Source organism: Xiphophorus couchianus, chromosome 20 (genome assembly GCF_001444195.1).
Source record: "Xiphophorus couchianus chromosome 20, X_couchianus-1.0, whole genome shotgun sequence".
Taxonomy (NCBI): Eukaryota; Metazoa; Chordata; class Actinopteri; order Cyprinodontiformes; family Poeciliidae; genus Xiphophorus; species Xiphophorus couchianus.
In genome coordinates, this window is record NC_040247.1 from 190,561 (window position 1) to 217,044 (window position 26,484).

Below are 26,484 nucleotides of genomic sequence, written 5' to 3' on the forward strand. Positions count from 1 at the left end.
ATTGTTTAGAAAAAATCCTCTATTAATCCCCTTTTGCAATCCAGTTATTAATCTTTTAATCCAAAACTAATCAGGAGATCAGCTCTAGACTGTATTGATGCTCTTCCCATTTTGATGTTCAGTATCTATTAGCTGCAAATACATTCTTTGCTGCAAATTATTCAGCATTTAAAGCAATGCTGTCAGCATTGTAGGTAAAATAAATATATACACATATATTTTTCTTATTTGAAAAAGGAACTGAATAATTTGTTTATTTTCATCTTTTAATGCATTTCTAATATTCCGTAAAAAATCTGCAGAATGTGCTCATTTATTTGATTTGATTAATTGATTATTCAATTAATTGATGTCAGTGGTTGGGTGTGTAACAGGGTCACTGTAATATTGTACAATTGTCTGACATCGATAAGTGTGCAGCAAGCAGAGCCGGGCCTAAATTTATCCTCAGCCGTTCCCCAGGAGATGAGACGTTGTGCTGCTTTGGCCCGACTCGCCACAGTAATGAATGTCCTCGCTTGTTCAGCTTACGTTTCGCTTATGTCATCTGTAGCTGAATTAGCAGGGCTTGAGCAGCATTGTTCATGGAGCTAATAATAGTTTCACAGACTTTTAGTTTTTAAGACCTCACTCACACATTTCCTCTGTTTCATCTCCTTCATGTGCAGGTTCCACCGGCCGTAGCAAGGTTTCTTCTGTGAAGAGTTGCTTAAATCTGGTTCTGTCAGAGAAGACCTTGCATCAGTGGCTGTCCTGATATTTGGGTTCAGCAAACCTTGGAGGCTATGTCTCTAATAGGGAGTCTGCTGGTAGGAGAGGCGGCATGCAGCACGCTCCACCTGCGCTGAGGGGAAGCACTCCTTCACCACCCGGCCACAGCAGCAGGAAGGACAAAGATCTGCCCTGCAGCTCCAGCAGACCAGCAGGGACTTCTTTTTGTAAACAGACTATTTTCAAAGACTTTGTTTTTGAGGCCACTGGTGGCAGGGAGCGGAGGGGGTGCATGTGATGAAGTCAACCAGTCCCACTCCAGTAACGTTAGTCACAACCCTGAGCCGTGTGAGTCTCAACGATTCAACTGATCAGTTTCATATCAAGACTGTAAAATGTTCTTAATGAGCCCTTGTCAATGTACAAGACAGAAATCCCTTTGTAAGCACTATTTATTGTCTGCACAATACAAGTTTTCTATTGGTAACAAACTGAGTTTGTCTTGTGTGTTTGTCTTGAACAGCAAAGCAGGAATGAGTTTTACTAAAGTAGGAGGTCAGCTTCCTACACAGTCTGGAACGGAAACTCATCCGTTTGTCCATCCATCCATCCACCAACCCAACCTTCACTATTCAGGCATTACAAATGAACTAAAATGACCGTGTAACTGGCCTCTTCTCATAGAGGCCAGTATGAGAAGCAGGTTAACTTCATTTGTCTCATGATTGGGCTGTAAAGCCTTGTGATTAACCTCAGTCACAGTTAAACTGCTTTGTGAAGCAAATAATGAAACGGCAGCAAAGTTCATCTTGTTGCTCCAGACTAACACCATTTGTTGGACAAAATGCAGGCAGTGGCCCGTTTCTGATCAAACTATTATCCTGGTAAGCGGGTTAGCCCGGCTGAATCCCCTCAGAGGAACGAGTTCACCTGACTGGGCCTGTTCAATCATCCAGTCTAATATGTGCTGATGCATCACCCTGCCTGAGGATTAATGAGATTTGTGATCTCCCTTCTCTGATTCTTCACACTCAGACGGTGATGGTGGTGCATGAGATCACCGAAAAGCCTGTTGGTTGAGCTGAGACTGAAATATAACAAAATAAACAAACCAAACCCGGTCTGGTCACCTCACCTCTTGTTATGTTACAGCCACGTTCTAATAATTACTTTGTAGGTCAGTCAGTTGTGAAGTGGACAGAAACATTCTGTGGTATGCATTGTATAGAATATTTCACACAGCAAGTAAACTAAGTTTACAAACTAAATATTAGCTTGAAATTAAATATGTAGCTCAAAGATAAATATGTAGTTTAAATATAAATATTTAGCCACAAACTAAATAGTCAAATTTTCACAATGTTATTCATGCTTTTATAAATGTCACGTTCAAACTACATTTTTAAATAGCAAGTTAAATATTTAATTTACAAGCTAACTATTTAACCCACAGCTAAATATTTAGATTGCTATGAAAGTATTTAGTTTTATACTTTGACATTTATAAATGAATAAATAAAGTGAAAATATGTCTGAAAAATGACCCCCCATTTTTTCTCTTATGACAGGATACATAACCCAAATTATCGCTGTTCTCATTTGTGAAACGGCAAAACCCATAGATTTATGATGCCATTTATTTGTTGTATTTTATTTAGGGGAAGCGGAGTAAAGCATGCTGAATGCCATCACCCCATCTGGGTTATTAGTGGAGAAAAAAATTATTAAAACAGAGTATAATTTTCCTTCCACTTCTACTTGGTGTTCTGTCAAATAAAATCTTAATAGTATAATTAGAACTTTTTTTGTTTTGCTTTAATGTAACACAATGTGAAAAACCTATTGGGGTGAGCATGTTCTGATCCTGGTGACTCAGTCCTGACCTCATTGTCGCGGCGCTGGTATCAGTGTGAGAACAGGCAGCAGGTCCAGTTTGATCTGCAGGACTCCAGGACCCCCTCACTGTTTACAGTAATGAAACCAGCAGCTACTGGCTGAGAACCGCGGTGGCCGATGGGAAGAGCATGGAGGTGTGTGGGAGGAACGAGGGGAGGCCATCACGTCTGAGGGGGACATCCCTTACTTCCGGGTGTTCCTCCGATGGGACTGGGCCGTAGCTAACACACACGCTGAACATATGTTGTGCAGTTTCGAGCCAAGTGAGAGTGATGAACTCCTTTATGTCTAAAAATAAGCGGCGCATTGTAAATAATAAATCTCTGGTACTCCTGCGTCACTGCAACTCGGAGTGAGTGCCCGTTTGGTACCTGTTGCTTTTAGCCTGGGTAATCCATAAAACAGATGGTTGGAACCTACAGAAACTACAGGGCCCATTATCCCAAAAATACACACAACACATTACGTAACCTGTAATAGCTGGAAGTTTTCAGATCTAAGAGCATCACTCTGTGACTCTCCTGACACGGTGCTTTGTTACGTAGGCCAGAGCTAGACGTATCTAAGTATGTTTGGACTGTCTTCCACTTTAGCATGGTCAAGTGACTCCTAAATTACATCTAAACAGATGTTTAAATTAACAGTGCCATGTAGGAGCTTCTAATATTTTGCTTTCTTGTGTTTTTCTCCATTACAGGGCGCGTTTTTTATTTTGTGTACTGAGTATGTTGGAAGGGCGTGGGACTATTTAAAGTAAAGTGTGATTCTGTTCAGGTGTTGACATTGTGAAGGAAATAAATGACTTTATGGTTACAAGTTCAAATGAAGATCACCATAATGAATCATGATTAACAGCACGTCAAACCAAAGCCTACCAGGAACAACAGCAACCAGTAGCCTAATAGCAATTTAGCTGCTACATAGTCATCTCATGTACATACTTAGAATAATTTAGCTTGTTCTATCAGATCTTCTAACTATTGCTCCAAAGAGACATCTTGTGACTTTTGGCAGGTTATTGAGCTTCAGAAAAAGCTCTGACTGTAATGCACACTTCATGGGGACTAAAATGTGTTTAACTTTAATCCTTAAGAATTCAAATTATTTGAAAACTGCATTTTGTCTTTACTCAGGTTATCAAAAAAAAAATCTACAATGAAATAAAATTGCATTGCTCTTGTCCATCGGATATTGATCAAATAAAATCTTTCTTCAAAAATAGTACTCTGCTGTAAGCTTAGGTTGTTGTATTATACTGACCACTTTTCCTCACTCTGCTACTTTCTCCTACTACTCTCCACTCACTGCTGCCTCTAACGTCATGTTTTGTTTGTTCTCTTCATAGACAGTAGGTCTGTCCTGGCTTTATGTTGAGCTGTGATTCATCCTCTAGTGCAGTGGTTCTCAAATGGGGGTACGTGTACCCCTGGGGGTACGTGGAGGTACTGCAGGGGGTACGTGAAGCTTTTCAAAATATCTTTAAAAAATCAGTAGGCTCCTCATAATAAGTCTTGGGAAAAATTATTTTGTAAAAAGTTCGATAAAATATAAATGTGTGTTCATGCACTGAATTTTATATTCAGTATTTAGTTTCAATATCCTTTAAAATAAAACGGTTTGACTGGTTTTATACCTTCCTGGTGGTCACCGTCTTCTGTTTTTCTTTTTTGTTTAACCATGCAATGTTTGCAATATGGATGTATTTGTCAGGTTCACTGATATAAGTTGTTTGGCTTTAATAAACCAGACAGTGATTTTATAGCACTGTACCTCTTTTTTATTCCAAAAATGTTTTGCCCGTGTCAGGGGGTACTTGACTAAAAATATATTTTTAAGGGGGTACATCACTGAAAAAAGTTTGAGAACCACTGCGCTAGTGGACCACAAGGACAATTGAGCACAAAACAATTACACACAGACGGATGTTTGAAAGATTTTACTTCTATTAATTGTGATGATTGTTGGATTACAGTTAATAAAGACATGTATGAAATCGAAATATTACATCGGACCAATAAGAAACATCTTTAATACAGAAATGTAGCCTTACTAAAATATATATGCTTGATACCTTATTAAAGGTTTTCAAAGACAAATTAGCCTCATCAGAACTTATACTATTGAATATGACTTTATGTAGTTGACTTTGAATCTCCATGATTTGACTAAAATGACTAATTAATTAGTTAATTTTTTAGGATAAGATTTTGACAATATTGAGTACTGAAGAAAATGTGCTTATTTTAGTTCATTTGACCACAATGTTGATTAATGTGTTCTGTCCCTTGGCAAATGAGTAAATCCTAATTTTAAATCTCTTATATGTTTGATTTATTGTTAACCAGCATAACTGAATTGATTTGGATTGAATTGAATTAACAGAAGCTGGGAAGGGAGCATTTCCTTTTAAGTCTCTTGAGCAGAAGATGAATGTTCCTAAGAAAAACCCGTAATTGTAACTCCTCAGTTGGCAAAAGCCCCTATCTGCCAGTCTGCACTCAGCTTCCATGGTGACCCAGTGTTATAATGAACAATTGATGGCGGTACTCTCCTCTACTTTTGTTTCTGGATGGATCATGGATCACAGAATCAAGAAATCTCAGAATACACAAATCACTTTTTCCATCTGCATAGAGAGATGCTGGCTGTTAGCCTGCATGTTCATCCAACAGCATTCAAACATGTAGCCATTTTGCACGTGAGAAATCAAATAAAACTCCCACTAAGGTCCGTTGTTGGGTTTACAGTTGTAAATAGTGCACCCTTTCTTTCAGGGAGCAAAAATGAGCATTAGATATATTGATTTATTATTAACATCCATGTCCTAGATAGACATATTTTAAAGTTACAACATCTGAAAGCTGTGTTTGCACAAGGAATATATTTAACTGAGTATATCCTGATGAATATGAACATAATCCTGACATATGATGATGATACTCAAAACACAATTGTCGCATGTTCCCCATAGTACCTGAGTAAGTTATATTTTTTTAAGCAGGATGTCTTGATTCCGTCTTGAATGTAGCATCATTGACAACAACTTAACACCCTGACAAAGGTCTTTGTTCCGATATGCGTAGCAACATGAACATTACCGCTAAGTAAAGCAGTGCTGCCATCTAGTGTTGGAACGACATCAGAATAAGTACAACTATGCAATAACATAAATTATGTTTAAACACCACCACAAAGTTTAAAATGAAAATCTTGTCTTTCAAAATTGTCAAAACACTCTGATGTCTACTGCACCCTTTGCAAAATCTGCCAAACTTTAGACGACTGCTGGTTTGAAGTGCGTCACACAGCTGCAGTGACTAGTCCAGATGAAAGAGTGTTTTCTAATGAGGTAAGAGCCGAGGCCTGGCAGGAAGCACTCAGGAATCTGGGCTGAGACATTTCTGGAAACGCTGCAGTGAAAGGCTGGTGGGAGTCTGTGATCCAAGGTCAAGCAAACATTTTCTCCCCATAATCCTCCTTATAAAACCAAACAAGTCCCGCAGGAATGGGGTCAGCACTCGGTTTGCTCTCTGCTCCGGCTGCTGCTTCCTTTCTACAGAGAATGCAGAAGTTCTTCATTACAGACCTTCCAATAAACAAAATGTGATTAATGAGATTTTATAAGACCGATCAACATAAAACAGTGCATAATTGAGAAGTGGAATGAAAAGCATTATTTCCACACAAAAAAAACTTTTTTTTTTTTTTTTTAAACAAAACAACATTGGGACATTGTACTCACTGATTTTAATCCATGATGGTACAGTGTTACTATGGAAACCCTTGAGACAGTAGTCCCAGTTCGCTTCAGGTCTTTTCGCAGGTCCTACCGTGTAGTTCTGGGCTGATCTCTCTTCCTCATGATGAGTGAGACTCCATGAGGTCTAGTAGAGTAGATCCAGCATGGAGCCCCAGTCTGAGGGAGACTGACAGAAATATGGATGTCCTTTGACTTTCTAATTGTCTCACCAAACTGTTTACCAATCAACGCCCATCCCGACCTTGTGCAGGTCTACACTTTGTCCCTGCTGTCCTTAGACAGCTTGTTGGTCCTGTCTCAGTCTTACTGAATGTGCACAGATGTCTTTTATAAAGGCAACAGATTCAATCAGGTGAAAATAATGCAGTGAAAGACAGGAAAGCAGCTACAGGTCTGTAAGAAACGCAACTAAAATTACAGTGAATAAAGTTTGGTCAGACCATAAATAATTGAAAAACATCATCATCATCCTACCCACCACTTCTTGTTGTCTTTGTTGTCTTTTCCAGCAGTAGCGGCATCCAGTTATTGATCACATGACTGGTGTGATGTGAATAAAGTGTCTCCGTTTCAGTTTTGTGAAATGCACCAATTTTGATACGGCTGGAACCCCAGAAAACCACCTCATCCTAGCACCAAAACATTTTATCAAAAAATTATTTTTTTTTTCTCCATTAAGCCAATTTATTATCTTAAAACCAATTTGCTCAATTTTAAAACCAAATGTGAGAGACAGAATTCTTACTGGTTGGTAGATGACCAAATTTGTATTTCATGCAACAACAAAAATGCAAGAAAATTATTTGAAGATCAATGTAATTTAAAAAAAAAATTGTTAAGCTTTTTTTAAGATTCTCTTTTACAAATACTTATTTTCTCCTCCAGGTCTTTATTTTCTCAGGGCAGAAAAAAGTTTTCAACGAGTAAATAAAAAGATCCTACAAATATATTTTTATTAATTTGCTGGGTGATAAGCATTTTAAAATGAAAAAGTAATTTATGACTTGTAGTTAAGAATGATCAAGTTAATATTAGTAATCATATACTGAATGCAAAATATTCAGTATATGAATACAGTATTAGATGTGCTACATGCTGATAACATAACATTTGCTGTGTAGTTGCGTTGTAGTCTGGAAAAAATACAGAAAAAGTCCAAACTGATAAACGTCCAGATGAACCGAGTAACATTTCAACATTTGGAAAACCAAGGTAAGAGTTCATATAGAAGCTATTCATGTCCTCCTACAGGCATTAACAGGAGCTAGCTCCCTCATGTGGCCACTCAGGTGAAATGCAGCAGGCTGTCCTCACACTCCCTTGGCACGGTCACCTTGTAACTGTGGCATGCCAGTTTGTAATTGTTGCCATCATTGTTATCCCAGAAGTCCCATCCATTCACACGGTAGCAGATGGCAAACTCCAGGATGGCTCCTGGCTGCAAGATGAAGGGCGGGACGGGCAGACGAAACCTGAAAACATCCGTGCCTGGAGCTTCGCAGTCGCCAGGGTACCCACCCGATACCCACAAAGCTGTTGTGTGTGTTTGCGTTCTCCAGTTGGTGAAAGAGTAGTGCACTTTGACCTCTTTCTGATAAGCTAAATTAAGTACATGTACAGTTCCTGTTATGCCTTGGTCTGAGCACATCACACTCTCCAGAGAGACTTTCTGAGAGGAGAGACGGTTCTGGAAGTTTGGCAGGCCCCCCGGGTGTTCAGGGAAACAGGGTCTGAAGTAAGGCATGTTCAGCTCAGGTGACTTTCCAAAAGTCAGTTCAGAGCTCATCAACAGCCTGAACATCACGTGAGGAGGTATCAGGGGGTCCTCCTGACGTCTGAAGACTTTCACCTCCTCCAGATCGAGACCCAGCGCATCCACAAAGCGGACCTGGACCCTCCTAGGTTCTCTCTTCTTTCCTGAAGCAGAAGACAGAGACTGGGCCCTTTTCCTCTGGACGGAGGGATCATCTGAAGGGGTTTGCTGCTGACCTCGTTCGCTCAGAGAGGCAGGTCTCGGAGATGGCGGACGGATCCGGACCTGAGCCTTTGGAGGTGGAGGCTTTGGATCGTATATGTCTCGCAGTCTGATTGTTGTGGTCAGTCTGCTGGGACCAGTGATGACCTGTGCTTGCCTCCAGTTCTGCTCACCAGCTGACCCGGACATTTTTCACTGTAAATTCAACATAATAACAACATAACCGAATCATTTAGACTATTGTTGCCACATGCTAAATATGCTGAAGAAGAATCAGACCTTCCCAGTTGTCTCCTGTTGTTGAGCTGCTCTCTGCTGCTTGACCGTGTTGCTATCTTGCAGTTGGGTTGAACCCAGCTGGAGCCACCTGACAGCTAGGAGGAGATGACCCCTGGGAGCACATATTCATGAAGCCCTACAGGAGGCAGGGTGCTACACAGGAGCAAAGTTCCCACAAAGCACCAAGAACAGAAGACCCCAAAGAAAGACCCGGGAAGCCTCGCAGGTTAGCAACAAATGCACCAGAGCCGACTCTGATGACATGGAGACAGACTGTAATCTGTGGCCCCTTCGTGTTTGAGCTCAGTGTTTGACATATAACATGAGACGTGAACTGGGGTTGAGGTCTGTATATTAAGCAGCTGGGCGGTGAAGAGGCCTTTCTTGTTTATTAATAGTTACTGAAATCAAACAGAGTTAAAAGGTTGGAAGATTATTGCTTGCAATAATACTGTCATAAAAAAGAATAAACTGGGACATAAGGATATGTTTGCATTGTAGGTATTAAATAAAGAACATTAACATAAAATCAGTTTCATAGGACTATCAGTTATTACATTGCAGATATCTAAAAACAACTTTTTACTAAACAACTGCATTTTGACTATCTCGAATGGTAATTTGTCAAGTTTTGATTGTTGATTCTATGTTGCATGACTTTGTGTTTTTGTGTTTGTTATGATGTAAAGCACTTTGAAATTCCTTGCTGCTGAAATGTGCTATACAAATGAAATTTGATTTGATTTTGATTTCATTTAAGATAATTATAAATATCTTAATTAACTCATATGACAAGTTATAAACCAGTTTCAGATGATTGGAATGTAAGCAGTGAGGCTGATTTTATATGTAGCCGCCTGTCAGAGCCTGCGCCTCATTGGCGGATCTCCTTTTGTTTTGCCTTTGGAGACGCAACATGACGCAGCAACCAATGAACATGGCGGAAAGTTGGAAGAGTAAGGCTGGCGTCGAGGAGGCTAAAATTAAAAAGAAGAAGCTTTCCAAACAAATTCAGCTCAATGTGCAAAGTTTGCATCTTTTTCCCAAAACTGAGCTGGCAGTTAGCAACGTCAAATGAGGACAGATGGTGAGGCCAACCACTGTTCAGTTAAGTCAATAAATTGCGTGGGGTATAACATAATGTTGCATAATGTAAATATGTCTATGACAAGATGCCCAATAAATTGTAAACTTTGCCCTATATTTTTACTTAACATGTAATATTTTAACTACATGATTTAAGTAACAATAATTGTCTGAGACATGAAACTCTGAGGCTGAAAATGTGACGCTATGACTCGGGCTGGTTTGTCATTTATGCTAGGCCATTTTCAATTAAAATCCGCTACATTCCAGCTATCCAAAAATGAATGTTTGACTTCATGAGTGTTAATTTAAGAATTTAAGATCGTTAGGGATATCTTAAGTAACTATAATGTCTACTAATTTGAGATGGTTGGAATGTAAACGTGTCCGGAGTTCCCATGCAAACGTGCCACAGATCCAGCTGCTGCTGCTGTGGAGAGACCTGTAGCTGATTGACCCACAGCAAATGAAACTGGCACGCTGAAAGACAAACAGAGTCTGGGCTCCGGGTCGGAGTGAGAGGACTAGAGATGGTCAGTTTTACAGTATGAACGTCGGCAGCACTGCTGTCTGGTCCTGACAAGATGAGGGAGGAGAAGCTCCACCTTTCCTGTGGTCAGTCATCCTGGACCATGTGCCTCCAAGTTCTGCCTTCGTACCTGCTGGCCGGTCAGGGTATGGTGACAGCTGGAATGTTGTTGGACCGCGCACAGGTTAGTGACACTAGAACTGGAGCTTAGTACATGACATCTATGGGAACCGAAGAGGTCCAAGAAACACTCCGTGAGGTTTCTGTATGATAAAGAGATCTTTGTAGGCAGGTATTTTCTTAGTAATGATTTGCTTACAAATTCCCCAGAGTTAAAATGGATTTCCAGTAGCCGACGTGGAAGCTGAACACAAGTCCACTGTTATCTGGTTTTACCTGGAAGTCAGGAGGTCAGGATGACCTGTGAGGTGACCCCAACCCGACCCATGGAAAGAAATAAACAGGTTTCAGAGATAAGGCAGAGCTGCTGTTTCTGTTAGTGTCAACACGCAGGTCTAAATGCAGGAAGTATCTGGAAAAACCGTTAAATTTAGTTTATTATAATTCATTCACTGAAGAAGTTTAGAAGTTTCAATTATTCCAAAGATGCCAAAGAACGTAAAAGCAGTGTCAGATTCAGGAACATGAATTTATTAGGCTGCACAAATTATATGTGACAGTAAAGAGGTTGGATTGTTTGGTTTGTAAAGCGCTTTGAGACACTTGGTGTGAATCCAGTTACACGCAAAATAATTATATCAATTTTTATCTTAATTTTTAAACACACATAAAAAAAAATTGTGTTGAAAAAAATGCTTTGTCATCTTTCTGCCGACGTTTTGTCAAATAATATGTGATGGTGTGTTTATGGTGTGTTGTTGCGCAACACCCCCCCCCTCCTTTCTGTCTCTACTCTCTCACTCTCGTACTTCCTCTTCTGAGAGGGGAGATGTGCTACCAGCTCTCCTTCTAACGGGTTAATTGAGTTTCCTAAATCTGCTGGGATTTACCCTGTCCAGAACTGAAGTAAACTCTGTTTAAGCTGGTTTCGAGAAACGATTCGCCTGGTTATCTGACGGCCTACATCCAGGTGTCCCACCCTTCTTCCCCCTGTGAATTAGCCAGACTGAGCAGCCTACAGCCAACTAGTTTCACAGAGCACACCTGTTAACGGTCGCTCGTTCTCTATTTTACAACTTGCATTTGTTACTGAACCAGGTAGGTTTTAGTGACTCGGGCGAGTCCCAAGGATGAGGTTTTAAATATGGGCTACCAGCAACCTAAAAACATTTTCCACTTTTTCCTCTCCAGAATCAAACATCACAGCTATTTTACAACCATTAAAGAACTTTAAGGTGACTCATTAACTGAATGTCCACAACATCTTTAGATTTTCTTTATGCTAAATATTTTATTAGTAAGGCATTTTTGCAAGGGTCAGTACAGCTTAATTCAGTAGCAGAAATAATCAAATAAGTAAAATCAATCATCTAGTCTATCTTTCCCTACTGCTGACACTGAGAACTAAAAAAGGGAACCTTTGAGAGAGACGGACGGAGTTTGGCGTTTCGAACCCCAGACCTGGCCTGATGATGAAGAAGGTGCTGCAGCAGGAGGAAGATGTTGATCAGCGAAGGCAGGGATCTCTGTAGGTCTGATGAGCTTCTTCTCCGCATGGATGCTGAGGTCACACAGGACTTGGTGCTGGCAGGAAAAAAGGCACCAGTTCTTCTTCCTTGTCTTTGTCTTCATCTTTGTCTTTGGGGTCTGAACCCAGCCGATGAGAGAAGTGCGATTCGAAGCCACAGATTGTGGGCCAGACGGGTTGGTCTCCATGGCAGGACAGTCTTTGGCTCCGTGGCCCCGGCTCTTCTTCAGCTGCAGAGTTCTTTGTCCATCTCTTGGCTCGAAGCTGCCCGGAGGATCCAACGAACGGTTCCTCTTTTGCACCCACCTTTTATAGGGTTTATCCACCCCCCTGGTGCGCCTGCTGTCTGCTTAGACAGATGATCTCATATCCATCACTGTCTTACAGACATTATGTCCTGATGTCTGTGCTAATGTCTCAGGGTTGCTCAACCTCCTATGTCCATTGCCTGCACAACCTTTTCTCTAAATAAGGCGTTGATCATCTCTGTTCTCCTGTTAGTTCCCCTTTTTCCCTTCCTTTCACCTTTCACCTACCATCTACCTCCAACATATCAGTGATGTTTAATTGCAGTTACACCTTTTTACACCATTTCAAGTTCAATGTCAAAATCACATTTATCTCACATTTATTTTCTTTAGCTTATCTGATTTAGCATTCATTTATGATTTTATAACCATAACTTATTAATTATACTTATTATAATCTTAATGTGAGTTATTACAGATGTTTTCTAAAATGAAACCAAGAATAATCCATGATTCTAATTATTTGATACCAAAGTTACAGTTACTTGTTTTTCTTGTAAGTGTTCTCACAAATGTAACTAAGTATTATTACAAGTAAACCAATATTAATATAAGTATTTTACTTTGAATCTTATCAAATTACTCAAAATGTTTAGATTTCATTCTTTAAAACAAGGAATAGTCTCAGCTATTTTTATAAATCTGCAGGCTGGAAACTTCCTCTTTTTCCAGGAAACCTGCTTTTCCTGTTTAATGACTCTCTCTGACTGACTATGATTTCTTATGATTAGATAGAAAAAAGTAGAATTAAAGCAAAGTTTGCATGAGACAAAAACAACACACACAACTAGATTTATTTTATTGACACTTAAGTCTACTGTTGGGCCTAGATATCACTTGAGTGATTCATTTTAAAGATAACTTTATTTATTATTACTGTTAAACTAAAATCTCCAGCATGGGGAAGTGGGATGAGCTCGGATTTTCTTGACAGGTGTTGATTATAGATAAAACATTCTGGAGACACAGGCAGCTGCTTTATGACTAACAATTTATGACAAAGATTTCTGTCGTGTCTAAACAGAAATCTTGGCTACAGTGTTTTATACAATCATGTAATGAAAGAACATATTTCCCTGAAGTTCTCCATATTCACGTCCCAACCACTCTGACTGACCTGTCTCTGCTAAAAAAAACAACCAACATCTCCATATCATGATGCTGCCACCACCACCTCTCACGGTGCTGCGTTCAGTGTTGTAAAGTTCTGTATTAATTATCAGCAGCAAACAGGAAGCACCAACTCTTAACTGGCTGCTAGGGCATAAAAGCAACAGAAAACTTGTAGCTTTGCACTGCAAAACCCCCAAATGTGACACGGTATGTTTGGTTAGCTGCTAGTGCAATTACCTTAGTACACTAAAACCATCAAATTTCTTTAATGTTTGATGTATACAGAATTTTTATGACAACCAAAGTTTGCATAGTTACTTGACTGTGCTATAAAATGGCCACATAATACCAATACATAATACCGCCCCTTTAAGGCAATCATCCCTTAATGTTGATCAAACAAATTCTAGTTCCACTGGCAGATTATTTCCATTTACAACAAAACATTTTTTTGTTGTAAAAAGGAGTTATTTTTCCTTTGATAAAAAGGAACTCGTCCTTTTAATCAGCAGTAAGGAATTATTGACCTAAAACAAGCTCCTGCATCTTGTTGACAAAGTTATCTTTAAGTTAATTTTGCCTTATTTCAAGTGTACCAAGATATTTGCACAATAAATTAGACAAAAAGCAAATTCTTGGTAAGATTCTTTTGTATTTTGCAGTGTGTGTTGTTTTTGTGCGCCCCTCCTTCAAATGCCTCCCTGGACACACTGCCCACATCAACAATGGCCACTGCTGGAACTGAACTACACACAGATCAACTCCGTTCAAAATCTGCCGTTCCTGAATGTAACTGAGTTTTATTTAGCAGCGTCACAGTTAGTAGAGTTGAATTCAGATGCATATTTTCTTCAGATTTGAAATAATGAAACATGTCACTTCTTCACCTCCTCCCTACTTTGTGCTGATCTGTCACATAAAACCTCAATAAAACACAGTAGGTTGTATTGTGTGTTGCGTTACTAAGTGTGAGCTCCGCCGCCTGAGTCATTAGGGGGCGCTGCAGTGACAACAGCCATGTAACAAGGACAGTTTTCAGCTGAGTCATGGTCCTGATGTAGGTGTCTGTGAGGACTTTTAGGTCACACACTTGCTGATCATCTGCACACATCAGACGTCGCACAATGCAGAAACAGATTCAATCTGAACTAGTGAGGTTTTTTTTTTATCTCCCCGTCTCACCTGCATTGACAGATTACCTGTGAGGAGTTTTGATTGGGAATTCATATGAGTCGGTAGATTATGTAGGGAAACCAGTTGACTTCTGACAGACAGCAGATGGGATCTGTTCGTGTGTCTCGCTCCCCTCCCAAGTCCAGCAGGGTAAAAGCTCGTCCTTCCCACACAGCAGCAGCACCACGTGTCGGCCACAGGTCCAGCACCTGCTGCAGCTCCGAGTGCGTCAACAGCCCGCTGCAGGCGGAGGAGGAGGAAGAGGAGGAGGAGGAGGAGGAGTCTGCTCCACCTGACCGGAGAGGAAAAAGTGTCTCATCCTCCTTCACACTCCCTCCTTCCTCTCAGATCAAAACGTCGTTGTCTCTATTCATCTGGAATTTGAAAGACCCCAGCATCACAGGGGTCAGTCAGAAGGTCACAGCCTGGACCAGACCTCGTCGACATGAAGAAGGGGCTCCAGGCTCAAGGCGGACATCACGGGATGGGGGACAAACAGAGGGACATGTGGAGGGAGACGGAGTGGCAGAGCGGGAGGGCAGAGAGGAAGCTCCTGGCCTTTTGGATGTCCTTGTCCCAGAGGAGGTGGAGGCTGTTCAGGCCGGCCGTCCAGCGCTCCGCCTCGGCCGCCCGGCTGCTGAAGAGCGAGGCGTGAGGAGACAAAGGGGGTCTTTGTGTGTGTGTGTGCGTGTGTGTGTGTGTGTGTGTGTGTGTGTGTGTGTGTGTGCGTGTGTGTGTGTGTAGGCGTGTGTATGTGTGTGTGTGTCAGAAGATTCCTACCAGACCTGCATTAAGTAGATGTGTGTGTGTACACTCCACTTCCACGCTGAACGTCCCTCTAAGTTAAAGTCAGACTAACTTCGTTGTGAGTTTTCAAAGTGAAGGTGGAGGTGACAGGTCTTGGGCTGAACAGGAAGTGATGTCATCTCACACCTGAGCAAAGCCTTGAAGCGGTGATGGGTTCAGACCGATGTGTCATGGCGGTGGCACATCAGTCCCTGCAAGCTGCGTTTCCAGGGAACCAGATCAGAGGCCTCGGCTGCAGATGGAGCCGCTCTGCCGGCGGCCTCATGGTGAAGCCGGTCCGGCTCCACATCCTGCCGGCCGGGCCGGTCATGGACGCCGCACAAGTATGGAGAATTATACTTCAGAGTGGGCTTTTTGTTTAAACATAAGTGTAGAGAAGCATGTCAGAAAAGCTGTTACTACTTAACTTGGTAGGATCCAAACTAGTGGTTCTGAAACTCTTTAGAGCCAGTTGTTGCTCAGAAAATAAGTTTTCTAAGCTCCACTGTCAATGACAACAGGACTGGGACTTTCATTCATTTGATGCCATTCAGAAAGGAACGAAAAAAAAACCACACAGCAGTTTACAAATATACTGAGGGGAAAAGACAATCATCAGACGACATGACCAGTCGTCTGATGAAAGGAAGATTGACATGTTTAACCTTAAAGCACATTCTTCCATTTGGAGGAAAATTAGGAGGTTTGCTCACCTGAGAACACAAACCCAGCAGGAATCCTGGTGCTGCTGCTGGAGGGACTGGTGCACTTTACAAAATATGACATCATGAGGAAAGAATTATATGGAAATTTAGAGTGACGTTTTGGTTTTTATTATTGTTGAATTTTTGTCGGTTTTCTATGCTTTCTCTTGTTGTTTCTCTCAAACATTTCCATCATACAGTTATGTGCAGCACTTTAAGTGGCGGATGAACAACTAAGTCATGATTTTGGAGCAACTCGGTTACAGCAACTTTTGTTTCAGACCAAAAAAACAGATCAGTCTGATTTAATGCCAGGCAGTAAGAAACAAGATTGTTTATACATGTAATTATTAAAGTGTGGCAGATGGATTCAAAATATAAAAAAACTGATACCAAGTAGATGTTAGTATCAGATCAATAGTAACATGATAAGATTCCCTCTTGAAATTTTGCTTGTAGTTTCTTAAGTCTACTTTAAAACTTTGTTTTAATTTAATTTGCCCTCAAATTATATTTTTTTGCACTTTGTTTATCTCTGAAAAATGCACACAGGTTTTCTATTGTTTCTGTTTATCGTTGTCCAAAGTTTTAAAATAATTAAACTGTGGACAAAAGTCCAAAGTAAGGGTTAGGGCTAAATAAACCATGAGAACATTTAAAGGTCAGAAGTTTGATGATGTATCAAACTTATAAAAGTATCGGTATCAGTATCGGTATGGGTATTGGTGATACTGACTCTGTATTTTTATCAGATCAATACTAAAATTTGAAGTTTTACACACCTGTAGTAGATATTTAGCTCACATAGGAAATTGGTGACAGAACGAAGGGCATGAGGATGAGCTGAACATGTGGATTAGGACTTTGTGATTTGTTTATGCCACTCTGTGCTTGTCAGCACTGGCAGGTGTTCCAGCAGATCTCTGAGGTGTTCGTCTTGGTGCCGGCTCTGGTGGGGCTGAAGGGAAACCTAGAGATGACACTGGCATCCCGTCTGTCAACAGCAGTGAGCGCAACACTCACTAAACACACACGGCTAAATAAAGTCTGTTATGAGACTGAGTAAAACACGAGATGTTCGGCACTTTGAAAGGTTTCTGCAATGACTTGTGAGGAAATGGGATCATTGTGTAAATCTGTTCCCATCTGCAGGCCAACATGGGGCAGATGGACGAGACTCGGCAGCGCTGGAGGACGGTGCTCTGTAACATGGCCCTCATTCAGGTGGCCTGCACTTTCTTTCCCTCTCACACACACACACACTCACACACTATTTGGACTCTGTATTTAACTTTGCTTTGAATTTGCCTCCAGGTTCAGGCTACAGTTGTGGGCTTCCTGGCTGCCGTAGCCGCCGTGGCTCTGGGCCGTCTGAGCAGAGAGAGAGTGGACGGTGTCCAGGCTGCCATCCTGTGTGCCAGCAGCATCAGCACTGCTTTCATCGCCGCGCTCGCTCTAGGTCAGCCCGACGCTCAACGCTTTAATTTACACAATACGACGTAGTTGATGTGATGCGACAGCTTCATCCAGCTGTCCTGTGGGCTGAGACAGGGCTGGTGGTGGTGGCTGTGATTATTGGCTCCAGAAAGCTGGGCATCAACCCGGACAACGTGGCCACGCCCATCGCTGCTAGCCTCGGTGACCTCATCACCCTGTCCCTGCTTGCTGGGGTCAGCAGCTTCTTCTTCACCTACAGAGGTCAGAGAGACAACCTCCCTTAAGGGGGCAATATAGTGTAAAACTAACTTTAATGAACTTTACATTATGTCATTAAAACCATACCTGGAGTGTTTCATGCATGTTTGAAAAAAAATCCTTTCATATCCATGGCAACCGTTCAACTGAGCAAAACATCTGGGTGGACCTCGCCCCGTCTTCAAGGACAAAGTTTCTCACTTTCTAAGCTTCTGCCTCACAGAGCAGCCCTCCCCACTCTGCTCCTTCAGACTAGTCAGCAACAATTAGCGGTGGTACTTCTAATTGCAGTACCACTGCAATTGTATGTATAATGCTTGTATATTGCTTAAAGAACTATATACAAGCAATATATAAGCAATATATATTGATTAAAGAATTGAGCTGTGCTCGTCATACAAGCAGCTAAAAACAATGCAGCTAAAAACGTTGTTAAAGGGTTAATAAAGGAGCCATGTTGAGATAAGTTCCTGGAGGCGGAGTTTCAAAAAGAGCAGGAGTTTTTAAAGAGACATAGGCCCAATTTAAAGGAGTTAAATTAGATAGTCAAATTTCTTTATTAATCAATCAATCAAATTTTATTTGTATAGCACATTTCAGCAGCAAGGCATTTCAAAGTGCTTTACATCAAATCAAACACAGAAACACAATTTCAACATAAAATCAACAATCAAAACACAGCATTAAGTCAAGTTCCATCAATAAATTTGTAATTGATTAAGTTTCAAATACAATTCTAAACAGGTGGGTTTTTAGTGGAGTTTGCATCCATACAAGGTTTACCTGTTACACTCCTACTGTGTTATATGGAACAAAATACCTGTTGCTATTTTTATTCCCACTCAGTCTCACAATCACACAGTTTAAAACGATGTAGGCAGCATTTTAATGGGCTTCTGGCACAAGGCTCCATACAGTCATATTTGATACAGTCAGCATTTTTCTAGCAAGTGAAGGTAACATAGTTACTTGACTGCTAAAAAATGATACAATGTGACTGAAAAATACATACTACTGCTGCTTTAAAGAATAAAGAACAAAAATATCCCAGATGTGGAGTAGCTGAAAGGGATTTTTGTGATACAAACATCTGGAAAGCCTTTATAGAAACATCATTAATGCATTTTAACTTTTTCTTTTTTGTTTGTTTGTTTTAACCAGAGGAGGGCAGCAAAATCCTGATTAACTTTTTGCTAATAGCTAGAAAAGAGCTGAGTCATCACAGCCAGATTGCTGTCTTCACCATCTTCTGATTCTTTCTTTTGCTGCCCTCCAGATCTGTGGTACCTGCCCACCGTGGTGGGGGGCTTCTTCCTGCTGCTCACCCCCGTGTGGGTCATCATCGCCAGCCACAGTCCACCAATCAGAGAAGTCCTAAAGTCAGGATGGCAGCCGGTCATCTTGGCCATGTCTGTCAGCAGGTGGGTTCACCAGTGACGAGTCATCTGATCACCTCCTCACCTCAACTCAAAGACTGATTCATGAGCTTTTGATCTCCAAAAAGTCAAAACTTTACCTCATTAGGAATCAAAATCATTTTTAACAAAACTATTCTATTCTGATTGATATGTAATCATGTTTTCATCTTAGCATTGGTGGTCTGATTCTGGATAAAACTGTGAGCAACCCCAGCTTTGAAGGCATGGCTGTGTTCACCCCCATCATCAACGGTGAGTTAAAAACTGACGAGGCAAACTTTAAACCCTTTAACTACTCACAAGGCAGCAACGACCTACAAATCATCAAGAGATTATTATAATGGACACAATTTTGGTGTTAGAAATGTGTACATTTTTTATTAAAACTTTTGGAACAAAAAATTAATGAACGTTTTGTTGGATGGATAAATTTTATCCTCAGAACGGAGACAAAAAGAAAAATGACAAAAACATAAAAAAGAAAACATGAAAGCTTTTGTCTTAAATAATATCTATGGATAATTTTAAATTTGACATTTGAAAAAATGTGAAAAATCTTTAAAGATTTGTCAAAATAACTCGAAGGAACATTAAAGTTAAGATAAAATTGTCAATTTGCAGTAGGAATAAACGGTTTCCAGAACCTTATCCATCACAGTACAGCTAGATACTGCAGGTAGTTAGATAAGCAGAAGAGCAATTGTTTAAAAATAGATGTTCAATGATGTTTTGTAAAAAATGTTCTTATAAAGCACTCATCCTGTTTGTGTCTCCAGAGATTTGAACAGTAACTTTGTTTTTCTTTTATCATTGTCCATCTAATCCTTTTAATTGAGCTAAAACGATGCTATAAATTACAATGACGGGTTTTATAATGATGACGTTTCTCTCTCTAAAGAGTTGCTTTTAAGAGACTGGCAAAGCCGGAAAATGATGACATGTGGAAATGATTGAGCCACGCTGGAAGCCAGCAGTAAATCCCATAATGAATAACGGGATTAAGTGTTTTTAACTCCTTCAGAGCCTGACTGCAAACCAAAGCCCTGCTGAGGCCGAGCTCAGCGTCACATCTGAGTCCGTCATCAATCATTAGCCATGAAAGAGCCGCTGGAGTCTGATTGGCCTCCGTGTCAGAGGATCCTCAGAGGGGCGTGGAGAACCAGATCGTTTGTGACCCGAGTCCTGCTGACCACAAAGCGGCATGCTGAGCGGAGAGCAATAACAACGGCCTTTACATAGACCACAAGCCTGATCAGAATGCCAACTATGCCTTCACTGGCTGCTGTTCTGTGCCATCCCGCTCCAGGAAGTGCATTGGCATTCCAATGCAGGCTCTCCTCTCATGCCTTGTTGACCAGGAACACTTTCCCTGTTTTGTTCCGATCATCCGTGTGCTTCAAAGCTCTGAGAGCAGAGAGTAGGTCACTCTGCTGCTCATAAAATCAGCTGGAGGGGCTATAAGGCAGATGGAAAATTTCAAGCAACTTGACAATGAATTTTTAGACAGTTTGAGGGGAAAGAAAGGAGTCATGGGAAACAGAATTGGATTAGATTTCCAGTAAAGTGATTGTTTGGATATGGATTAAGGTTTTTTCTCTATTTGTTGACGCTCTGGACTCAGTGTTTAAAATCAGAACCTTGATTCAACATATGATGTAGTTTCTCTTCATAATGGATCATGAGGATGGCACATTTCTTTGTTTAAAGACATTTAAATGCAACCCCTCCCAATTGAATCTGGAGATCTTGAACTGTGCTGTTTATTATTCTCCTTATTTTTAAGTCACTTCAGCTAAAAATACTCTATATCTCCCAACAGGAAATTAAATGCTGAACTCGTAACATCCACAAGTACCTTCAGAGAGTCGACAGTAATTCTGAGGGCGAGAAACCAAAGACACAAGGTGGCGCTAAAGCACCTGCCCTTTGTTCTCAGGAGGGAAAAAAAATGCCCATCTGAAATCTTTTCCCCCCCCCAAGTATAGTGAGAGGCTCTAGGTAGTGATTCTGGATTTAAAAGCCTATTTTACTACAGATGCTTCGATCCACTTTTTTCACTTCCAATACTAATATCTGAGGTTTAGCATCAGCTGATTCTGATTCCATACAGAAAAACAGCCGAATTGACTTGAAACAATTCTCTTTTTTTTAAACAATAATATAGAGTATTACAAATGTATCTGATAACTCTGCACCAGTAGAACACTTAAACACACCAGTAGCTTCACAAGCCTGGTCAAACACACAAAAACACCTGGAGTTTGTTCAGTCAGTGTAACTAGGAAAATAACATCCAATGTAAAATAAAGGAACTGAAAATGACAAAAACAACAAGTTGACTACTTTGATCAAACATGTAACAAATAAACTGCAACAAACCTTCTGTCAAATGGTTCAGAAAGTGTGATTAGGAATTTTAAATATAAAATAGATAATAAAGCATGATGTCACAAACCATAGAATTAGACTGAATAGATCTGCCCTAATGGATTGTTCACATTGCCACTGATACCTGAATTTAGCAGCAGCAGAGATAATATTCCACAGCAACTTATCCTGGATGACATCGGTTGTTGACCGGCTCAGCTAATCCGCCTCATTTGCTTTTGCCGCGCCTCCTTAGAAGCGATGACCGTTGCTCTATGTTTCCGTGTTCTTGCAGGAGTTGGAGGAAATCTGGTGGCGGTCCAAGCGAGCAGGATGTCTACCTACCTCCATTACTGGAGCGTTCCTGGAGCTCTCCCAGTAAAAATGAGTGCTGACTGTCCTGGACCCTGCACCGCCTTCTGCTCCTCAGGTCAAACCAACAACAATGTTACACTAAAAAAGTGCCTGGGTCTTTACTAACCCTTTGTCAATAGATCAATATCAGAGCAGCTCACTAATGTCTTTGATAGTGAGCTTTAGTTGGGAAATAAAAATAAAATAACAAAAACAGTCATTTTTATTAGTTTTGATGTTTTTCAGTGGGAATGTTTACTAAAAAAAAATCAGATTTTCAGGTTCATTATTTATGGCACTTTGTTTATTCATAACATGAAAAAATTAACAGATCCAACATTTACACAGACGGGCCAATAAAAAAGAAGTCAGCTTAATAAACTAAACTCAAAGTCTCAAAGTGGGACAGATGTATTAATACAACATTAAACAGAATTACGTGTGCTCTCCATGCAATGATGGAAAAATAGCAGATTTTCCCAACATACATACTGTTGGATGCTCAACAGCCAACAACATGTTGGATGAGGGCAAAAGCTATTTGAAGTCAAGTGAAGCTTAACTAAAGGTCTAGTGTGAATCACTTTATGTTTGATTTTCAGGGGCAAAAGTAGGCAGACGCTCTTAAATTTAATAAATGTGTCGAAATAATTGAATGCATTCATGTGGTTCTATGAGACAGCATTGCTAATGTGAAAACATTAAACAGTTTTATGTGTTTTCCAGCCACACTGCCATTTTATAGCACCAATCAAGTTACTATGTTAACTTTATTTATTTTCTTGTAAAACGTATTGGAATGTCTGAAAAAGCCCTATAAAAAAATTATATATTTTTATTACTACTATTCTTACTATCATTCAGTTGTCATAAATGTTATAAATATAAAATATATATGATACATATATAATTTAAAATACATTCTAAAATAAAATAAATTGACTTCATAATTTAACGCCTTGAAATTGAGCCTCTGTCTCTTTAAGAAACTCCTGCTCCTTCTAAAGCTCCACCTTCAAGAAGTCGTCACAACATGGCTCCTCTATTAACCCTTTAACAATATTTGTGACCAGTGTTGCTCTGAGCAGTAGCTCCTATCATGAGCTCAGCTGATGTTTAGTATCAGGTGTTTGCTAATTGCTGCTGACTAGTCTGAAGGAGTGAGTGGAGGAGTGAGTGGAGGAGTGAGTGGAGGAGTGAGTGGAGGATTGTCCTGTGAGGCAGAAGTTTGGAAACTGCAGAAGTTCACCAGGTGTTTGCTAATTGCTCCATTTTGCATAACTGAGTGGTTGCCATGGAGATTAAAGGACTTCTCAAATATACCTTTAAGAATAAAAGCAACACTCCAGGTATGTTTTTGATGAGGGAATAGCATTATAATGGCGCCGGCTCAGCTGGCTGCCTGCAGACGCAGCTCCTGTCGTGTGCTGTAACTGCGAAATAATTTCCCTGCTGGGATGAATAAAGTAAAAATTATTATGATTATTATTATAACATGATGTAAAGATTAAAGAGTCAATTTTACATAATACTTTCCCTTTCAGACTGTCTTAGTTAGAGAAATGAGGGTTCAGATCAGTTCAGATTTCTTCAAGTCCTGGATGGGCAGTTAATGTTGCGTCCAGAACATATTCATACAAAAAACAACCAAAGTTAAAAAAGCAAGAGACAAAGTGTGCCAAGACAACAAAATGGCTGCCACTTAAACTAACACAAATCAATGAAGTTAACTCCAAACAGCCCCAGGCATTGGCTTCCTGCCACAGAACAAACATACATGTTGGCTAAATCGGCGATTCTACATTTTCTGACTCTTTAGCTGTGAGTGTCAGTGATTGTACCTACTGGAGGTTTGCTTCTCTGTCCATGTTTGAACAGATGTGAACTCTAAATCAGCCAGAGTTCTGGTCGCCCTTGTGGTACCAGGTCACCTCCTCTTCCTCTACACAGTCCAGCTGCTGCAGGGAGGCCATACCGCCATGACGCCTACCTTCATCATCTGCTACCTGTGTGCAGCTCTGCTTCAGGTTAGAAACACTTTACTGCAAGAAGTAATATTAGAAACTGTGCAGTGTTTGCATTTGAAGCCCAGCGTCGTCCTCCTGCAGGTGGTGGTTCTGCTCTACTCTTCCGTCCTGATGATCCGCTGGCTGTGGAGACGGAGTTTGGATCCAGATAACTACTCCATCCCCTACCTCACGGCTCTGGGGGACCTGCTGGGAACTGCTTTCTTGGCCCTGACCTTCAGGTTTCTTATGACGGGCAGCTCTGAAGAGACCGGGCTTCTGGTCAGCACTAGTACCTAATGTGAAAGACTGAAGCACACCGCTGAGCTCACTGCAACTGCAGTTGAAAGACAATGAAACAAAAAGACAGGTGGTGACTTAATAATTAGAGATGCTATAATCTGACTTTGGATCAAACCATAATTCTGTCACAATCATTATTCACTATAAGGGAAAACAAAACGCTCACATAATGTGTAGCTTAAAAAACAACAACTCAGATTTTGTTCTGCTGTCAGTCTTGATTGTTTAGTTGATCTTTAGTAAACTGTCTGGACGGTACGACTGTCTTTGACGAGCTGCAAGAAGTTCTTCTCAAAAGAGAAAAGTTCTGCTCCACAAATTTTCCCTCAGTATGCCCACTGCTAACGCAGAACATTAGATAATATAAGATAATAAAAGATAAAAACTTTTTAAACACATTTGAATAATTAGCTGAGCTTAATGCCCTGTTGATAACTAGGATTAAAGGAAATGTATGAGTGAATTAAAATGACCTTTCTTGTTTAGGCGCATTGAGACGACATTTGTTGTGAGTTGGCACTAAAGAAATAAACTGAACTGAATTGAAGCTCAGCAAATAATAACCAATTATTCCTCCTGATCCCTTTAAGCTCCGCCCCTTTCCCAGGTTCCTCCACATCTGTAGTTGTTAGTGATGCTGATGTTCTGAACAGGATGGACCCTCAATCAGGTTCTGCTTGAGGCCCCATATGACCTTAGGACGGGCTTGTATTTGCCATTTGCTTAACTGAAGCATGGTGGTGGTAGTATCATTCTACCAGGCTGTTTATTGTTAGCAGAACCTGGGGAAACGTGTTATGGATGGTGTTATATTCCTGAAGAAGACTTTCTCAGAAGAGCTACATTACCACACACACAGCTAATTGGCAGTGTTTGTGGGTTATGGGTGAGATTTCAGTCTTTTAGAAGAATCTCAGTCTGGTTAAGAATCTGTCAGCAACAGAAGAGCAATGAATGTCAACAGAGCCAAGATTATGCAGTGTAAAGGTTAAGGACAGGAGATGAACAGATGCAACTATAGCATATGCAAGAAATTTAAGCTATTGCAAAAAGGGGATCGTTAACTCCTGACCTAAGGTTATGCAAAATAAATATTTATCATGAGTAGATTGATGTAGGTTACAATGTAGGTCGTTTTGCATAGAAAAAACTTAAGATATGTAAGAGTAAAACGACACATCACAAAACGTGTGTAAGCTAAAGAATGTGAGAACTTCTATTGATAATGGAGATAAATTCTCCACCAAATCTGTTTTATAAAGCGATTCCTCACAAGTTGCGTTTCCATTAACCGTTAAATTGTGCAGATTGAAATTATGAAGATAAATTTGCTTAATGGAAGACTCGTCCATTAAAAAAAATGAACGTTTTTAAATGAAACGTTGTTGTGCTGAGATGAGGTGGTTTTTCAGCCGTACCAAACATGGATATATTCTACAAAAGTGCAATGGAAACACTTCTTTGCATCACACGAGTCATGTGATGGTTACTACTGGTGGAAAACATAAATAAGACCACAGGAAGTAGTAGGAGGATGACGGCTTGTTTTTGAGTAGTTCTCCCCCAGAACTCTCACATCATCAGAGGATTCATAAAAAGTTGTCATTCCAACCTGTTGAATCCACAGCTCTTCTGGAAAACGGATGATTACAATTTCCCTAAAACGCCGCATAGGCAGCCGCTCCCATGTAGGCCTGAATAAAACGCTGACGTCTCCTGATTGGCTGATAAATGATGAGAGTGAGCTCTATGGTTGAATTATGGATATATTTCATGTAACTGTTTACATCCATCGCTGCCATGATTTTTAATGACTTTTCATGTGAACAAGCTTATTCACGTGTGATTTTAATTTCATTTTTTATTTCATGTCAACATTGCAATTGCGAAAATGTGTTTTTTTTTATTGACATTAGCAGAATATCGACAAAGATTTGTGCACAAATGTAACGGAAATGCAGCTAGTATTTCATTCTGCTCTTATTCCTGGTAGAGCTTCCTGGTCAGAATTAGGTCACAGATCTGACCAGTTCAACGTAAAAAAATAAACAAGTGTCCAAGTAAGAAAAAATGTAACTAAACTTCTTCAGTACTTTGGTCCTTAGTATTCCTCCGTTGTTCACATGCAGTTTGATGGGCTCAAATTGAAATAGTAGAAACACCAGTTATTGCACGCCTATTGTTATTGCTAGATGGTCGGTGATGATATTATGACCAATAGACATAATTGTGTGTGTATGTTAACATAAAACAGACACTATAAGGCTCTTGTATTTAACTTGTCTCTGTGTTAGTATGTGTTCCTATTGACAAACTGCAGTATTTGAGGTCAGGTGGTTTATTCTTGTGTGGAGCCATTTTTTTATTTCTTTA

At 40.3% G+C, this 26,484-nt stretch overlaps 3 protein-coding genes across 7 annotated transcripts in view; 2 read left to right on the forward strand and 1 right to left on the reverse strand.

Moving 5' to 3' along the window:
• The window catches only part of phactr3b (phosphatase and actin regulator 3b), a 53,556-nt gene extending 52,354 nt beyond the window's left edge, over window positions 1-1,202 (forward strand). For all 4 annotated transcript variants that reach the window (XM_028003204.1, XM_028003206.1, XM_028003205.1 and 1 more), the window contains exon 13: window positions 669-1,202. In XM_028003204.1, coding sequence (XP_027859005.1) covers window positions 669-684 — 16 coding nt within the window. In that variant the 3' untranslated portion in view covers window positions 685-1,202. The remainder of the gene's footprint in view (window positions 1-668) is intronic.
• A 6,093-nt stretch (window positions 1,203-7,295) lies between these two features.
• On the reverse strand, window positions 7,296-9,241 carry ppp1r3db (protein phosphatase 1, regulatory subunit 3Db). Its single transcript, XM_028003202.1, has 2 exons — window positions 8,622-9,241; window positions 7,296-8,537 (listed from the first exon to the last, which is right to left on the reverse strand). Exon 2 carries the CDS (start codon window positions 8,529-8,531, stop codon window positions 7,653-7,655), a length of 879 nt encoding a protein of 292 aa, XP_027859003.1. The 5' UTR covers window positions 8,532-8,537; window positions 8,622-9,241; the 3' UTR covers window positions 7,296-7,652.
• A 932-nt stretch (window positions 9,242-10,173) lies between these two features.
• On the forward strand, window positions 10,174-26,404 carry LOC114135695 (solute carrier family 41 member 1-like). 2 transcript variants are annotated; one of them, XM_028003200.1, is made up of 10 exons: window positions 10,174-10,420; window positions 16,867-16,974; window positions 17,121-17,192; window positions 17,283-17,427; window positions 17,520-17,666; window positions 18,940-19,084; window positions 19,254-19,333; window positions 21,744-21,878; window positions 23,681-23,829; window positions 23,911-26,404. In XM_028003200.1, the coding sequence occupies exons 1-10, from the start codon at window positions 10,292-10,294 to the stop codon at window positions 24,106-24,108; spliced, it is 1,308 nt and encodes a 435-aa protein (XP_027859001.1). In that variant the 5' UTR covers window positions 10,174-10,291; the 3' UTR covers window positions 24,109-26,404. The 2 variants fall into 2 exon arrangements, with proteins under 2 accessions (XP_027859001.1, XP_027859000.1); XM_028003199.1 differs by lacking the exon at window positions 10,174-10,420 and adding an exon at window positions 14,337-15,608.
• The last annotated feature ends 80 nt before the right edge of the window (window positions 26,405-26,484 follow it).

Coding starts and splice junctions, on each gene's coding strand:
- ppp1r3db (XM_028003202.1), bottom strand. CDS start 8,531: ATGTCCGGGTCAGCTGGTGAGCAGAACTGGAGGCAAGCACAGGTCATC.
- LOC114135695 (XM_028003199.1), top strand. CDS start 15,435: ATGGGTTCAGACCGATGTGTCATGGCGGTGGCACATCAGTCCCTGCAA. Junction 15,609..16,866: donor CGGTCATGGACGCCGCACAA/GTATGGAGAATT, acceptor TGTGCTTGTCAG/CACTGGCAGGTGTTCCAGCA. Junction 17,428..17,519: donor CATCGCCGCGCTCGCTCTAG/GTCAGCCCGACG, acceptor GGGCTGAGACAG/GGCTGGTGGTGGTGGCTGTG.